The sequence below is a fragment of the Aspergillus campestris genome, assembly GCF_002847485.1.
Source record: "Aspergillus campestris IBT 28561 chromosome Unknown P168scaffold_10, whole genome shotgun sequence".
Classification (NCBI taxonomy): domain Eukaryota; kingdom Fungi; phylum Ascomycota; class Eurotiomycetes; order Eurotiales; family Aspergillaceae; genus Aspergillus; species Aspergillus campestris.
Window position 1 is genome coordinate 784,159 of NW_020194345.1, and position 14,894 is coordinate 799,052.

At 54.3% G+C, this 14,894-nt stretch overlaps 8 protein-coding genes across 8 annotated transcripts; 5 read left to right on the forward strand and 3 right to left on the reverse strand.

The window, feature by feature from the left end:
• Positions 1–1,848: 1,848 nt before the first annotated feature.
• On the forward strand, positions 1,849–3,691 carry P168DRAFT_283860 (DNA-directed DNA polymerase delta subunit POL31; the record flags this gene model as incomplete). Its single annotated transcript, XM_024836088.1, has 5 exons — positions 1,849–1,883; positions 1,946–2,129; positions 2,184–2,315; positions 2,382–3,333; positions 3,396–3,691. The coding sequence occupies 5 exons, from the start codon at positions 1,849–1,851 to the stop codon at positions 3,689–3,691; spliced, it is 1,599 nt and encodes a 532-aa protein (XP_024690701.1).
• A 269-nt stretch (positions 3,692–3,960) lies between these two features.
• On the forward strand, positions 3,961–4,760 carry P168DRAFT_283861 (uncharacterized protein; the record flags this gene model as incomplete). The annotated part of the gene is made up of 3 exons (XM_024836089.1): positions 3,961–3,982; positions 4,079–4,158; positions 4,236–4,760. The coding sequence occupies 3 exons, from the start codon at positions 3,961–3,963 to the stop codon at positions 4,758–4,760; spliced, it is 627 nt and encodes a 208-aa protein (XP_024690702.1).
• A 602-nt stretch (positions 4,761–5,362) lies between these two features.
• P168DRAFT_329082 (lytic polysaccharide monooxygenase auxiliary activity family 9 protein) lies at positions 5,363–6,225 on the reverse strand (the record flags this gene model as incomplete). The annotated part of the gene is made up of 2 exons (XM_024841425.1): positions 6,079–6,225; positions 5,363–6,017 (listed from the first exon to the last, which is right to left on the reverse strand). The coding sequence occupies exons 1-2, from the start codon at positions 6,177–6,179 to the stop codon at positions 5,363–5,365; spliced, it is 756 nt and encodes a 251-aa protein (XP_024690703.1). The 5' UTR covers positions 6,180–6,225.
• A 1,401-nt stretch (positions 6,226–7,626) lies between these two features.
• Positions 7,627–8,566, reverse strand: P168DRAFT_292216 (60S ribosomal protein eL38). The gene is made up of 3 exons (XM_024837547.1): positions 8,491–8,566; positions 8,213–8,341; positions 7,627–8,086 (listed from the first exon to the last, which is right to left on the reverse strand). The coding sequence occupies exons 1-3, from the start codon at positions 8,552–8,554 to the stop codon at positions 8,034–8,036; spliced, it is 246 nt and encodes an 81-aa protein (XP_024690704.1). The 5' UTR covers positions 8,555–8,566; the 3' UTR covers positions 7,627–8,033.
• A 260-nt stretch (positions 8,567–8,826) lies between these two features.
• P168DRAFT_292217 (Ish1 domain-containing protein) lies at positions 8,827–9,709 on the forward strand. The gene is made up of 5 exons (XM_024837548.1): positions 8,827–8,962; positions 9,032–9,044; positions 9,117–9,200; positions 9,252–9,298; positions 9,367–9,709. The coding sequence occupies exons 1-5, from the start codon at positions 8,927–8,929 to the stop codon at positions 9,457–9,459; spliced, it is 273 nt and encodes a 90-aa protein (XP_024690705.1). The 5' UTR covers positions 8,827–8,926; the 3' UTR covers positions 9,460–9,709.
• P168DRAFT_257207 (putative nuclear transport factor 2 domain protein) lies at positions 9,250–10,347 on the reverse strand. Its single transcript, XM_024834542.1, has 2 exons — positions 10,232–10,347; positions 9,250–10,163 (listed from the first exon to the last, which is right to left on the reverse strand). Exons 1-2 carry the CDS (start codon positions 10,275–10,277, stop codon positions 9,721–9,723), a joined length of 489 nt encoding a protein of 162 aa, XP_024690706.1. The 5' UTR covers positions 10,278–10,347; the 3' UTR covers positions 9,250–9,720.
• Positions 10,348–10,599: 252 nt separating this feature from the next.
• P168DRAFT_320674 (methionine--tRNA ligase MSM1) lies at positions 10,600–12,737 on the forward strand (the record flags this gene model as incomplete). The annotated part of the gene is made up of 8 exons (XM_024840383.1): positions 10,600–10,798; positions 10,862–10,980; positions 11,034–11,105; positions 11,173–11,259; positions 11,315–11,446; positions 11,515–11,876; positions 11,934–12,411; positions 12,468–12,737. The coding sequence occupies 8 exons, from the start codon at positions 10,600–10,602 to the stop codon at positions 12,735–12,737; spliced, it is 1,719 nt and encodes a 572-aa protein (XP_024690707.1).
• A 636-nt stretch (positions 12,738–13,373) lies between these two features.
• On the forward strand, positions 13,374–14,687 carry P168DRAFT_298761 (putative L-serine dehydratase; the record flags this gene model as incomplete). Its single annotated transcript, XM_024838296.1, has 1 exon — positions 13,374–14,687. The coding sequence occupies one exon, from the start codon at positions 13,374–13,376 to the stop codon at positions 14,685–14,687; it is 1,314 nt and encodes a 437-aa protein (XP_024690708.1).
• Between the last annotated feature and the right edge of the window lie 207 nt (positions 14,688–14,894).

Genomic DNA, 14,894 nt, shown 5'->3' on the forward strand with positions numbered 1-14,894 from the left:
TGGGAGCCTCCTTCGTTTCCAGAGCTACACCCGGCGCAAGAGGGTCGGTTACAGAGCTTGCGGCCTGGTAGTTGATAATAGGTGTGTATGTGGTGCTCTCCGCTGATACAGGAAGACTTTGGACGAGAAATCTCGGGTTCAGGTCAGGTAAGAAGGTTCCCAAGTTGATGGCGGTCGTCAAGGCACAGAAGAGCAGACCAAGGACTGTCAGCTTTCCTAGAAGGCCACACAGGTGGAGGACATGATCCTCATGCTGAATGGAATCATGAAGCTTCGACGGTAACCCAAGATGAACAGTATGCAGTCTGCAGATGCAGAGCCTTTGGGAATGGGATATAGGGTCGTTCCCCTCCCCCTTCTTCAACAGTCCCACTCAACATGCCAACGGATGGATCCTGAGACACATGCCTGGTTTCGACGATCAACAATAAACATCCAGCTTCGGGAAGAATGATTCAACTCTTCAATCACGGGTCCCTATCATATTGAAGGAACCATAGACGACCAACGAATACTGACATGCATCCTGGCGCTTGGAGAGGCCATACATTGATTGTCTTGGGACACAATGCTCCTTTAGATATTGAGACTCCTTTGATTCTCCCCACCACCATTGCTCGATTCTTTCAAGGTTGGTTGATATTCTGCAGTGGACAGCCCTGGATACGCACAATGCCGCTGCTAAAGCCCGGTGCTTCGCGGTCATACTCGTTTGCCTTGAATTGCAAGAACAAACCATTGTTTATATTGACTAAGGGACTGTGCTTTATCCTTGGTGTCAATATTCGCCTTATTATATAGTTTGCTGGGTGTCTTGACTTTGTTGTTCAATCGACAAAGGAGTTCATTCAGACATGACTGTGGACTCTTTCTTTCTCCTGATCTTACGCCTCATCCTAGGTTTGGTATAAATACGACCTTCCTTCCTGCTCATCCTCAGCATTGCATCATCCGCTCCTCATACTCATACTCACCCCCATCCAACAACCCTTCCCGACTAAGCTACACATACCTTGACAGGACCTTCACCCCAATTGACAAGTGAAAATGAATCAAAAGCCACTCCCCTCCATAGAAGAACAGTTGGAGATAAACCAAGCGCCACTCCCCACTATAGAGTACGGGAGGATTGAAGACCGCTGGCGGTGGTACATCTACCTCGATGTTCCTGAAACCGACCTGGGAAAGTCCGACCCGTTGCAATATTTCTTCGATCGGATCAAATCCCGGAAATACCATGTCTACCCGACCAGGGAGGCCGTTGCGCGGCAGCCTCCGGGCTATTTTTTCGTGGTCTGGGCGGATGAGAACACGGCTGACGCCATCCACAGTGCTGCTACTCTCATTGCGAAGCGCGTCGCGGCCAACTTTAAGTTCGAGTGCGGTCTCGGCCTGCCCATCGAGCTTTACTGTTCGTGAGGGTCTCTCGTTCGCTTGTTGTTTCTGGTAACCTGGTTGGTGTTGGTTTGGGTTTTTATGGTCTGTGAAGGGTCGAGTCCTTGGTTAGATTGATTAGAGGGGAATTTGCATAGAATTGAATTCTTGTTTTCTTTTCAAGTGTGTATATTTCATTTATTTGGTAAGACTTGGGAGTAAGGTAGTGAACTAATAAAGTGGTAGAGTATGGAGTAGTAAGTATGGAGTAGTAAAGTAGTAAGTCATAAAGAGGAACGCCAAAAGACGCGTGGGGTTCGCGTCCGCCGCCCAGGAACATCTCCATTGCTTCCACCATTCCACCTCCCCCCAACTCTACCTTCATACACCCCGTCTAGCTTAAGATCATAAACGAAATATTGGTTACTTGCCAGGAATTGGTCTGGCCCTTTCAGATCCATCCTGTTCTCCACCATGGCGACCGATACGCAGTTTCTGCGCCCGCCGAGGTGTGCCTACCTAACATCCTTCCCCAGACAAAAGGAAAGAAATCTAAACTGCCGAACTCCAGTGATGAAGAATATGCGCCAATCCAACGCGAAACCTCCCTCTACAACCCCCTCCACACCTTCCAATTGCCCCCCGGTCAAGACCGACACTACCAGCAACAATATGGCGACATGTACTTCCTGCGCCTGGCCAAGTTAAAACCGGCCGCGGAGCAGATTGCCCTGGAAGCATGGGATGGGTTCAGCGTATGGAATTGCACTCTTGAATATTGTCATCCGGTTCTGACTGACGATGGGTAGATTGCGGGGGAACATGCGCGGAGGGTGGATCGCGTCCTGGACGTTAGACAGGGAGAGCTGTGCTGGGTTGCGGGGACGATCTTTATGGATATGCCGCTTAAGCCTAATATTTTGGATGATCTTACGAAAGAGGTTCGTTTGCTTTTCCTATCCCTGGTTGCGGTGGTCGGTCGGTTGCTAATATCGGAATTCTGGCAGAACTTCACCCTGGCACCTCCGCCACGCCCAACCTACCTCGACCTAGCACATCCGGAGTCCACGCAGATCATGTTGGAAGACGAGTCGGGCCGGCTGCGCCTGACGGGGAACATGCTGCGGTCAACTCCGCTGGTTACGGGCGCGATCGTTGCCGTGCTGGGCACGGAAAATAGGAACGGCGATTTTGAAGCCATCGACATCAAGGTCCCGGACTTCGCGCCACAGCCCCGGCGGTGGGAGAGGGACGCCGATCAGAAGAGGACCGGGAAGGGCAAGATTGCGCTCGTCAGTGGTCTGGGAATCACCGGGACCTCGAGCGATACGCTGTCGTTGGAGCTCCTCTCCGACTACTTGCTGGGCTACACCGGTTCTACGACCGCTGCCGCACAAGACGGCGCACTACCGGACCCCTCGAGCATCACCCGACTGGTCATCGCCGGCAACTCATTGGGCGCACGGGTAACGACGGGCTCGTCGATTGACAGCGCGGCCGGTAAGAAGAAGGCCGGCCCTAGGAAATATGGATACGACGCCTCGGCGTACAACCCCTCTCCGATCACGCAGCTGGACGCTTTCCTCGCCGAACTCCTCCCCAGTATCCCTGTCACCCTCATGTCCGGCGAAAGCGACCCGGCCAACTTTGCCCTGCCGCAGCAGCCCATTCACCGGGCCATGTTTCCTCGGGCGCGGGCGTACTGCGCCCCGCCTCCGTCCGGCGACGGAGAGCCGGAGCCGGGCTGGTTTGACAGCGTGACGAACCCCTGGGAGGGCGACGTGGACGGGTGGCGGCTCTGGGGCAGTAGCGGCCAGAACGTCGACGACGTTCTCCGGTACTTGGATTTCGGCGATCCGGAGGGCGACGACCCCGAGGGCGATGCCGAGCCGCGCATGCGTGTCATGGAGGCCATGCTCCGCTGGCGATGTGGCGTTCCCACCGCCCCAGATACACTCTGTAAGACTTCCAACCCCTGACCGTGTTCGTCTGATTCTACATGTACTAATAGCTTTCGACAGGGTCATATCCGTTCCAATCGCACGACCCATTTGTGATGGAGTCCTGTCCGCACCTCTTCTTCGCGGGGAACCAGCCACGGTTCAAGACGACAGTGATCGAGGGCGACTCCCCGCTGAAACTCAACGGAGACGTCGAAATGACCGACGCGGATGAACCCAGCGGCGGACCTCGCGTGCGTCTCTTATCGGTGCCCCGGTTCCGAGAGACCGGCGAGCTGGTCCTGGTCGACGCGGAGACGTTAGAGGTGGAGGTGGTGCAAATCGGGACATTTGCGGGCAAGGAAGAGAAAAAATAAGTTGAACGAGAGTATATCATGCGTGAACGAGTCTGATAATCGAGCCTGTCGTAGATTCTAGACCGTGGGTGGTATATCCACATACAACATCCACCCACATAGAAGGCATGGATGGAAATGCCAAGACCGCAATTCGTGTGGGATTTTCGCCCACTCGATGCTTCAACTTTCGCAACTTCCAGCAACCACTTTCGTATCTAGACACGCCCGTCACCACCTTCTTCCTGTATAATACAAATATATAACTATCTCGAGTAACCCCCAGCAAGATGCTCTTCAACGCCCAAACCGGTACGCCCCACAAATACTCTCTTCCCCGCATGTCCAAGAAAACATCCCACATGCATCAATTCAACCAAATACTCCATACTAATCATATAAAAACAGCAATATCCACGTCAGCGGTCCTCCTCGTCCCCTACTACAGCTGGCACGTCCCCCGCTACCACGAATGGATGCAAGACGAGGTGTGTGTGGCCTTGAGGTCTTGATCCCCCTTTCCTTGTATCGTATGCAAAGTACTCCTACCTGTTTTTTTCTCCAGGAAATCCAAGAAGCCACCGCTTCGGAACCTCTCACTTTGGAGGGCGAATACGCTATGCAGCGCAGCTGGCGCAATGATGCTGATAAGCTTACGTTGATTGTTTGTCTGCCTCAACCACATCATCAACAACAACAACAGCAGCAGCAGCAGCATCAACAACCAGAAGGAGAGCAAAACCACTGCCATCACCAACTAAACGTAGAAGACGACAGTCCCCCGCGCATGCTAGGCGACATCAACCTCTTCCTGCGCGTCGAAGAAGACTCCGACGCCGAAGAAGAAGACCTCAAAGCCGAGAAAGCCCGAGACCGACTGGACCCGGGCCCGCGCATCGCCGGCGAAGTCGAGCTCATGATCGCCGAGAAGAAGAACCAGGGCCGCGGGTTCGGCCGCGCCACGCTGCTGTCGTTTCTGCGGTACGTCGCTGCGCACGAGAGCGAGATTGCGCACGAGTTTATCGGCAGTGAGGATCCGTCTGTGAGGGGGTTTTTGGAGCGTGGGGGCGGCCGAGGCTGTCGCGGTTGAGTGTGAAGATTGGGTGTGAGAATAGGCGCAGTTTGGCGCTGTTTGAGAGTGCGCTGTTTCAGAAGGTGTCGGAGAAGCCGAGTTATTTTGGGGAGTTTGAGCTTAGGAGGGAGAGGGTGGTTGTTGCGGAGGTGGAGGCGGAGTTGGGGCAGGCTGGGGTTTTGGGGTATGTTGAGCTGAAGTATTTGAGGGAGTGATGTTTATAGAGGTATACATATATGTGTTTGTGGGTGTTGTTCATGATGTGTTTCGTTGGCTTTGGAGTTGGGTTTATTGTGCTGGTTTTATCATGTTTCTTTTCTTTTCTTTGCATATGGAATACATCTACGGCTATACCTGTGCTTAATGACAACTACAACTGATGCTTAGAGGCGAGGACTAATTTGGAATGAAGAGATATTGCCATTCCTAAACAATCAAGATATACAGTGGTTAAAAACATCGAACTTAAAGTAAGATGCGATCCATGTATAAACACAGATACGAAGATGAAGGTAAGTATGGAAGATCCACTCCACATGACTGCAAACAACTCCTAAATCAATATATACATGACACAACAGCACCACTATAGACAGAGTCCCCCCCGGCTTAAATCTTGCTTAAGCCTTGAACAGCTCCGGCCCGGGCATCTTATAACTGGTCAGGTCACCCTGGTACAGATCGAAGTGGATGCCGGGGTCGGTGTCCTTGTACAGAGCAGGGCCCGCGGTTCCCTCGGGCTTGGCGTCACCGCCGCCAGTAACCTTGATGTTGACGCACTGGGGGTAGTTCTGCGCGCCGTCGACCTGGCCGGCGGAGTGGAGGCCGATGATCTCGTGGCGGAGCACGTAGTTGCCGTCCGCGATGGCGGCTGGGATCGTCACGGTCCAGGTGCCGTTATTGGCGATCAAGTCGTCCGAGGCCCAGACGCCGGGGTTCGCAGCCTCCGGGTCGGTGACGCCCTTGGCGTCGATCTTGAAGAACTTGAGGGTCGTCTTGTCGACCGCTGAGCAGTCGGCGCCGCAGTCCGCCAGGTACGTGATCACGGGGCCGTGGTGGCTCTCGGGCCACTCCGTCCACTGAAGGTCGACCTTGGAGCCGGCGGTCACGGGCGCCGTCAGGGCACCGGGCTTCGACTCCTCGTGGCAGATGATGTCGTCGCTGTCGTACTGGGTGCCGTCTACGAAGCCTAGGTCGGTGGCCGTGGTCGACCAGCCGATGGTGTCGGGGGCGTCATCTCCGTAGGCGTACTTGTCGACGAGGTATCCGTCGTAGCTGGAATGGAGGTTAGTCACGTTTCAAGCTATGGATGGTCTGATCTTCTGGAGGGACATACTATTTGCCGTCGGCAACGATACCGGAGACGTAGCCGTGTCCGGCAACGAGCGAGGCCGAGGCCAGCAAGCCGGTGAGAGAGGCAATCTTGGAGAAGCTCATGGTGAGGGAAAAGTGAGGATAGAAGTGATAGAAACAAGTTATCAAAGGTAAGCCAATGAGTGTAAAGAGCCTGCTCGATCAAAGGCGGAATGAAAGAATGATGATGGAATTGGGCTTGCAGGGCAACTGAGAGACGGGCGATGAGCATGGCCCTTTTATACTTCTTCAAGGAAGAAAGCGTCTCGCCATGGCGTTGCTGAATAGATTAAAGACCCCCACAGCGTTGGCACGTCCTCTTTTCTGTAACGCCAGATCATGGGTGAAATTATCCGGAGATCAAGGACACCGGCCTAGGACCAAGGCCAGGAGCGCCTGATCTATTTCGGAAGAATATCGAACGTCGAAACGTCGCACCAATAAGACAAACCGCCGTCGAAGTTTAATCAATTTCCAGTGGAGTATATGGGACCTGTGAAATTAATGATCTCCAATAGTACTCTATCCATCTTGTCATACGGTGAGTATAACCGTTGCCATGAGGGAGACAGTTGACTACGATGGGAAGCAGCCTGGATACCGTTCCTCTGTGACTCCTTCAAGAGCCCGGTGTCTCTGGCACCCTGCCGGTACAGCAGGCCTGGTCCCATCAGACGTGGCCGACCGATCTTTCTCCCTGGGAGGAGATGGAGATGGGTTTCAACATGGTCCGCTGTGGGGTGGTCAGCCATGGCGACGCCACCAGCTGTGGCCGGCATGACGGACCGGCGGCAATATTCGACAGCCTGCGCATGGCAGAGGAGGGTACCGAAATGACGGTAGTTTGGAGCGCCCAGGGCTGGCGCCAACCGGATCTAGCCCTGGAACAGCATGGCGCTGCTGGTCTTGGGTCTTCAAGACCAGGGGGACGAAGGCCTGGCAGCTTGTCGGACATCTGGATGACTAGGAGAAGCCGTGTCCTGAACGGCAAGGATTGGCGCCTGATAATGGGCCCGCCGCTCTGATTCGAGGAGGATCTTCTCCATGAATATAGCCAATCTTCCCTAATGACAGGCACGGGAGAGTCGGATGGAGACTGTCACTCAACACGATTGGCTCAGGGGAAGTAACACTCCTGATTTCCTTGTGATTGACTGGGATCATCGACACATCGTGGGGTGCACTCAAGAGAAGTCGAAATACGGTGACAGGGGAGGGGAAAGTGGAGGGAGGAAGATGCAAGAGACGTTTCAACCTCAGCCTGCCAAGCTTCATTATAGGCTATTTGGTTCACGTGGAGTTCTGCCTAGACGTTCCTGTCTCAGACTCACCGCATGGACCATACTTAAGACGTTTCATGACAGGATATCCAGGAGCGGGTTTGAAACGGTCGATCCCTCCGTGACCTGCTCAAACTTAGGGTTGTTCGGAACTACTCCGGAAGACTCTTCCAGTATATTACGACCACGCTATCACAGCGAATTATGCAAGGCAGCATCACGCACATAGATCAGATTGCGCCATCCAGTGCAACAAGGACCTGCGTGCGATCTGCAACCCGGAAGAATCATATCATAACATATCAGGGCGATCGGGAAGCCGAACGTGTGGACAGCTGTTTTTAACTGTTTTTTTTTTTATCTTCATTATATGGTAGAGTGGAGGAAGCTCCGACAAAGCAACCTCAGACACACAATTGAGAGATGCGGGTCGTCCGGCTGGCGCGTAAATACAGACACTCGTCTGTCCTGATCATAACATCAGCGCACCAGCAGCGGACGCAGGAACGTCCTACCCATGCAGCCCATAGGACTGGGGAGTGGGAACCGTCCCTGTGCCGGCCCACACTGAACCTTCACATCCCATGCTAAGTTCACTCCAACTGACCAGCTGCGCAACCCCCGTCATGCCCTACTTTCCGTCGCGGAGGACATCAATTTACAGGGAGCGCTTCTTCTCGCCGCCCTTGGAGACGTCGGCGACCTGGAGGGCTGATGAAGGATTGACGTCAGTGAGAGTCCAGACCACATCCATGTCAATCATTTCCTTTCCTCCCATTCCACCTCACTCGAGTAGCAAACGCCACATGTACAGGGCGAATTATGGAAGTAACGCACCAGGAGGCAGGCTCTGCTTCAGCTTGTCGGCCTTGTCGGAGTCCTTCAGGACCAGGGTGTAGACGAAACGCTGGCAGCGGACCTTGAACTTGATCTGCTGGGTGTTGCGGTTGCGCTTGATGCGGGCCGCTACAATAACACAACCGTTAGCATCCTCAACAATGGCACATCAACATTCCCATCCCTCCTAATTCCAGCGGGGAGAGCTTCCGAAGCTCCCTCACTCTCCGACTCCGAATCCACCTCTCAACACCCGAAAAAAGACCGAGAAGACGTACAGGAGGCATCCTTGCGGCGGCAGATCTCAATGAACTGCTTGATGTCGGAGACTTCACGAGGCATGGTGGGCGGTGTTGAGGGGGTGTATGACTTGACGTTACAGAGAGAGAAGGAGGGAAGAAGGAATGGATTATTCAGGACTGAGGAAGAGACTCGACTTGGACGGCTCGACGTGGATTGGACGGGCGGGAAGTGGATGAATTGTGTGGGAGACGGCCCGATTGGGTTTAGCGTGCGGGCAAACCCTGATCCGTGGCGGTGCAGTGTGGCTGAATACGCCTGAGGCAGGTAGTCTATATCGGGAGTACCAAAGGACTGTAGGCTACAACGTTGTCCTTCTACATTGTTGCCACCTCATCGGGCCAGATCTATAAATCGGCGTGTCTTTCTTACGGTTGAAACGGGTCCAACATCTTGATTCCCAGACTATCCAATATGCCTACCCCCCTCGATCGAGCATTGCATTCCAAGGTACCTTCCCGATATCCTTATCCACATGATATCATCATGCCTTCTGTAGATCCCGGCTGACGATCCTAGAACCTCTTCATGGGTATGACCTTCCCGCTCCAGAGTATCAACAAATCACAATAGCAGACAGCTCATTCGGAACTCCTTGATGTAGGGTTTGCGGGAATGGTCACAGCAGCAGCCGCATGGGCCATCTGGGGCAATGACATGTTTCCCGAACAGGCAGATCCGACCGGAGGTAGGTTTTCCAATTCCTGGTCCAGAAATTTTCGAACTAATGTCGCGGAAGACCCTGAGCAGTGGACGGTCGATGAGATGCGTCGTTGGTTGCGCGCGGTATGTCCCACCCCCGGTCTTACCTCAACTCCCCATCCCCATCAACAAGTCACCTAATAGGATTCCAGAGAGGTCTGATGCCGGACGGGAAAGCCACACGCGATGAACTGCTCGAGCGAGTGAAAGCCAACCTGCGTATACCGCGAAACACATCTACCTGATGCTCGTCTCTCCGGCCAATCCTGGCACAATCCCTTCTGGCGCTTCACGGCGCTGTCTCCCAAGTCATGCACTTTCCAAGAAGCGTGCTGTTTCAAAACTTCTCCCTCCTTTTTTCTCTTTTCCCTCCTCGGTCCGTTGATGAACCAAGCGAGTTATGTGAACTTGTGAATACCCTGCACCGATGTTGTCCATCTTGTATTTTATCCAAAACCGTGACCATTATTCATAACAGCGTACGATTCCTATCATAATGGTATCACTTAAACAACCAGTCGAAAGTTTTGCGTCTGGATAAGCCACTCCCTCTTGCGCCGTCCTTTCGGAGCATCGGAGGTTGGGTTAGGCACCAGGATGAAAGTTTCGCTGAATCCGCGCTGCGGGAGGTCTCTCGATTCGCCGTATCGCACATGTCCACTGACGATGACGAGAATCGACATATCCTTGACGGACAGCTGGTTCGGCAGTTTGACCCCAGTTGGCGTCGGGGTCGGGTACGTCGGGTTGAGGATTTGGCAGTCGAACGACTGGAACTCATAATGTGCCGGGGGCATTTGATTGACGAAGATCTCTTGCACAGCCGCCCCGTCTGCTACGGGGTTCCCATTGAATAGGATCGTTGCCGTAGGCTTGCTGTAGAAGGAGGCGATCGCCGCGCGATTATTTTGGAGCGCGGGGTAGAACGAGTGGACGAACTCGGTGGCCGCTGGAAATGAGAAAGGTTAGTATCAGATTGCGCAAACCATGAGGCTTCTTCCATGGGCACAAGAATACCTTCCGTAGACACTTTCGTCAGTACATCTTGACTGCGGCCGGCCATGGTGGAAGGCAGGGATCAAATAGCCCAGGGATTGTAGGTTTCGAAGTATAATATATTAAGTCCAAAAGATCGATAAAATACGGCAGGATAAATATAAGTGATATATATTAAGTAGATGATGCGAACCCAAAGCCGTTCTGTCTGAGATGGAGGACGACGAGGATGAAGAGGATGAGAAGAGCAAATCCAGGCACCCGCGGCGGAAAAAAAGCCGTGCGGAAGCTTGGACCACCTCGGAGACGATCCAACTCCGAAGTGCACTCCGAACGAACCACCCAACCCATGATCCGTTTCCTCGCTCACCTCGTCCTCCTCTGGCCCAATGGCGATCTCGAATGGCGGAGTTCGTGCCCTGTCGTGGGCCAGGCAGAGCCTGTTCCATGAACGACCTTCTTGGAAATGCGTCTCGTGCAGAATTGCGCGATCGGGAGTCGCCGTTTCTCCGCGTCGGTTCGCGACCACGACGTCTGAAGCAAAGAAGCCTTACTATGTGACGACACCTATCTTTTATGTGAATGCTGGTATGTTGAGGAATGGAGCTGGAACCTGGGTAGCTCAGTGGCTGACGAATTTGTCGACGACAGCTCCTCACGTCGGTCATTTGTACACAATGGTCATTGCCGATATACTGAAAAGATGGCGGACCCTAAATGGGGCCACAGATGCACAATTATTGACGGGGACCGATGAGCATGGGATGAAGGTACAAGATGGACAGGACCGGTTGGAAGTATACACGATGTTAACGGCCTCCAGATACAACAAGCCGCTCTCGCTGCAGGGATGGACACTCAGGCTTTCTGCGACCGGAACTATAAGACGTTCGAGGTTGGTTCTGCACCCATTACTTCTTACTGATGGTTATCTGGTAGGGGTGTGTTGACCGTGGATGTAGGAATTGGCGAAAGCGGCCACCCTGGACAATGATTATTTCATACGGACGACAGAACCAGCGCATAGAGAGGCCGTTCAGTATTTCTGGGTAAGCGACGACTGAACTCATTGGAGACTTAGTGACAGGTCTAATTCACTCCTAGGAAATGCTCAACCACCGGGGCTATATCTACACGGCTAAGCACGAAGGATGGTATTCCGTCAGCGACGAGACCTTCTACCCTCAGTCGCAAGTGCAGAACTCGCTGGACCCAACTACCGGGCGTAAGAGAATGGTATTTCCCGACACTCATCCGGTGAACGTGGTTGCAATTGAGAAAACCCATGTGCTCATACCAAACAGGTGTCTGTAGAAACGGGCAAGGAAGTCGAGTGGTCGTCAGAAACCAACTATCATTTCCGCTTGTCGGCTTTCCAGGAACCACTATTGGATCTGTACAAATCAGGCTTCATCACCCCTGCAAGTTATGCGACAGACGTGATCAAGTCGGTCTCGTCCGGCTTGCAAGATCTGTCGATATCCCGACCCGTGGAGCGCTTGAACTGGGGTATTCCGGTTCCCGGCGACAACAGGCAGACTATCTACGTCTGGGTCGATGCATTGGTCAATTATCTGACCAAGGCCGGGTATCCCTTCACGCCCGGCCAAGAAGGCCGCCTGGGCTGGCCAGCTGACGTGCATGTGGTCGGCAAAGATATCATTCGGTAGGAGTTTTGTCCTTGCGCGGGTGCGTTCGCGTACAAGTCTGACAAGAGATCTAGTTTCCACGCCGTCTATTGGCCCGCACTCCTCATGGCGTTGGATCTGCCTGTTCCCCGCAAAGTCCTCGTCCACGGGCATTGGACAATGAACCATGCCAAGATGTCCAAGTCGACGGGGAACGTGGTTAACCCCTTCTTCGCGATTGACCGGTTTGGGGTCGATACTATGCGTTTCTTCCTGGCCTACCAGGGCGGCCTGGCGAGTGACGCCGACTACGACAACTCTTACATCATCCGAGACTACAAAAAGCTTCTTCAAGGCGGCATTGGGAATATCGCGCTCCGAACCTTGGGCTTGGCGAAAAAGAACCTCCGGTCTTTCATCTCCGAGGGAGCAGCGGGTACCCTGCCTGGACAGACCCCGGCGGATGAGGAGTACCAGAGGACCTTGCAGGAGTTGCCCAGCAAGGTGGCCGAGCAGATGGAGGGCCTCAACCCTCGGGCGGCGCTCCAGGAGATCATGAGCGTGGTCGAGCAGGTCAGTTTGGCCCGCACCGGCTGCCAATGGACTCACTAACGCGCTCAATTTTCTAGGCTAACAAGTATTTCCACAATACCGTGCCATGGGAAAACCCACCCAACCGAGACCTGGTGCTGTACAATGTGGCCGAGTCGCTACGGATCATCGGTATCCTCCTACAGCCATTTATGCCCAGCAAGTCCAATCAGCTGCTAGATCTCCTACGCGTCGAAAATACCGTGGCCAAGCGGGGCTTCTCGGCCACCGCGTACGGATCGGATCCCGAGTATGGAGAGGGCGTCAAAAAAAGCTTGCTGTTCCCCCCCCTGATCGTGGAACAATAAGCCCACCGTCTAGCATTCAATGTGGTCATAGGAATTTCCCGAGGCCCAATCACAGTTTCAGGGAAGATGAATTGGTGGATGAGATTATTTGGAGATGTCTCCACCACCGCAAGGAGAAGCTTTCCCGCTTTCACCGGACGATGGAGTTGGCCTCCAGAGGACCTTCCGAACGACGACCGCCCGCTACAAGCCGGTTTGTGTTATGTCACAGCCAATGAAGTACTCTGACGGTGTCCACAAGGTTATCGGCGGGAAAATTCGAGATTGGGCGGTCGTGGAGTATGATATCAATCGCCCGTGTCGGGAAACCTTGGTTCCCCGCGGCAAACTTTGAAGGCGTCGGAAAATCACTCCGTTTCATATCAGAATGACGGCGAGTTCAGCGTGGTATTCGCACGGGAATGAGGGGTTTGGTCAGTATTTGATTTGATATTTCTGGATCTTAATATCACTCCTCAAGCCTGACTTTGGTTCGGTGTTTTTTCTCCTCTCCCGTGGCTCTATTCCCCGTGAAACAACAACATTCGTGATATCTGTTTATAGTTCCCCCTTGTGTATACTACATTGGAAATCAGCATACAAATCCTCTCCTCTCTTTTTCTCTCCCGCATCTTTACACAGTCCAAGTCGACGACCATGGGCAGCATCGCTCCCATCGAGGGCAAGCCCACATTCAAGACACCATGGGTTGAGACCCCCCTGGCGGAATCGGCCTCGCTCTCGCGTATGGCCGGCTGCCGGGTCTTCCTGAAGCTGGAGAACGTCCAGCCCAGCGGGTCGTTCAAGTCCCGAGCAATGGGCAACCAGATCCTCTCCCACCTCGTCAAGCCGGAGAACGCCAACCGACCAGTGCACTTCTACGCCTCGTCGGGTGGCAACGCGGGCCTGGCAGCCGTCTGCGCCGCTCGAAGCCTTGGATACCCCTGCACGGTCGTCGTGCCAATGTCAACAAAGCCGCTGATGGTGCAGAAGCTGCGCACAGCCGGCGCGGCGGAGGTCATCCAGCACGGAGTGACGTTCCTCGAGGCCGGCGAGTACATGCGAGAAGTCATCATGAAGCAGACCGGCGACGGCGAGGCCGCCAACGTGGCCAAGATCGCTCTCCACCCCTTCGACAACGAGCCCATCTGGGAAGGAAACAGCACCATCATCGACGAACTGGTGCACCAGCTGCCCCCACCGGCGGGAGCCGACGAAGAAACCCTCTACAACGCGCGTCCCCTCGCCGCAGACGCCCTCATCTGCAGCGTCGGCGGCGGCGGCCTCCTCAACGGCCTCATCGCAGGCATCGAACGCCACCGTAACCTGCAAAACAAAACCCCCTCCCCGCATCCCACCCACCTCCTCGCCGTCGAAACCATCGGCACCGACTCCCTAGCCGCCGCCGTCGCCCAAAAGTCCCTCGTCTCCCTCCCCAAAATCAGCTCCCAGGCTACCTCTCTCGGCGCTATCCGCGTCTCAGAGCGCACCTTCCAATACGCAACGGCCCCACCCGCCGGCATCGCCGTCCACAGCACCGTCCTATCAGACGCGGACGCCGCCCGCGGCGTCCTCCGTCTCGCCGACGACGAGCGTCTCCTCGTCGAGCTGGCCTGCGGCGTCTGCGTGGAAGCAGCCGTCGGAGACGCCGGCCGCGCCCAACAATCACCCAGCCGGAAGCGTAAGAGGATCACCACCGCGGAGCCGCAGCAGCAGCCGCATCCCTCCGTGCGCGACGAAGGCTACGGCGACGACCGGTCCTCGGTGGCGGAGAACGAAACCGATCCTGAAGACGGCAGCGATGATCAGTCTTCTTCCCCTTCTCATCCTCTGCAGTCGCGGCTGAAGCAGCTGGTCCCTGACTTGAACGCCGATAGCCGGGTAGTGATTATCGTCTGTGGAGGAAGCAATGTCACCATTGATATGGCGGCTGAGTATCGTCGGTTGTTGCAGGAGGGGTGGGGGGCTTGATTTAATGATACCTATACTATACCTATGTCTAGACGGCTTTGGTTGGTTGTTCTCGTTTCTTGTTGTTTGCTTTCTTTCAGTTTGTTGCTTTAGCTCTTTGTCTGGTTGTTTTTGGTGTTTTGTTTGCATTGGTTGGCGATTTTATCTTGGCTTTTTAATTTTTGCTTGTTGCCCTGTATATAGAAAATCTCGTGGACTGGGCTGGGT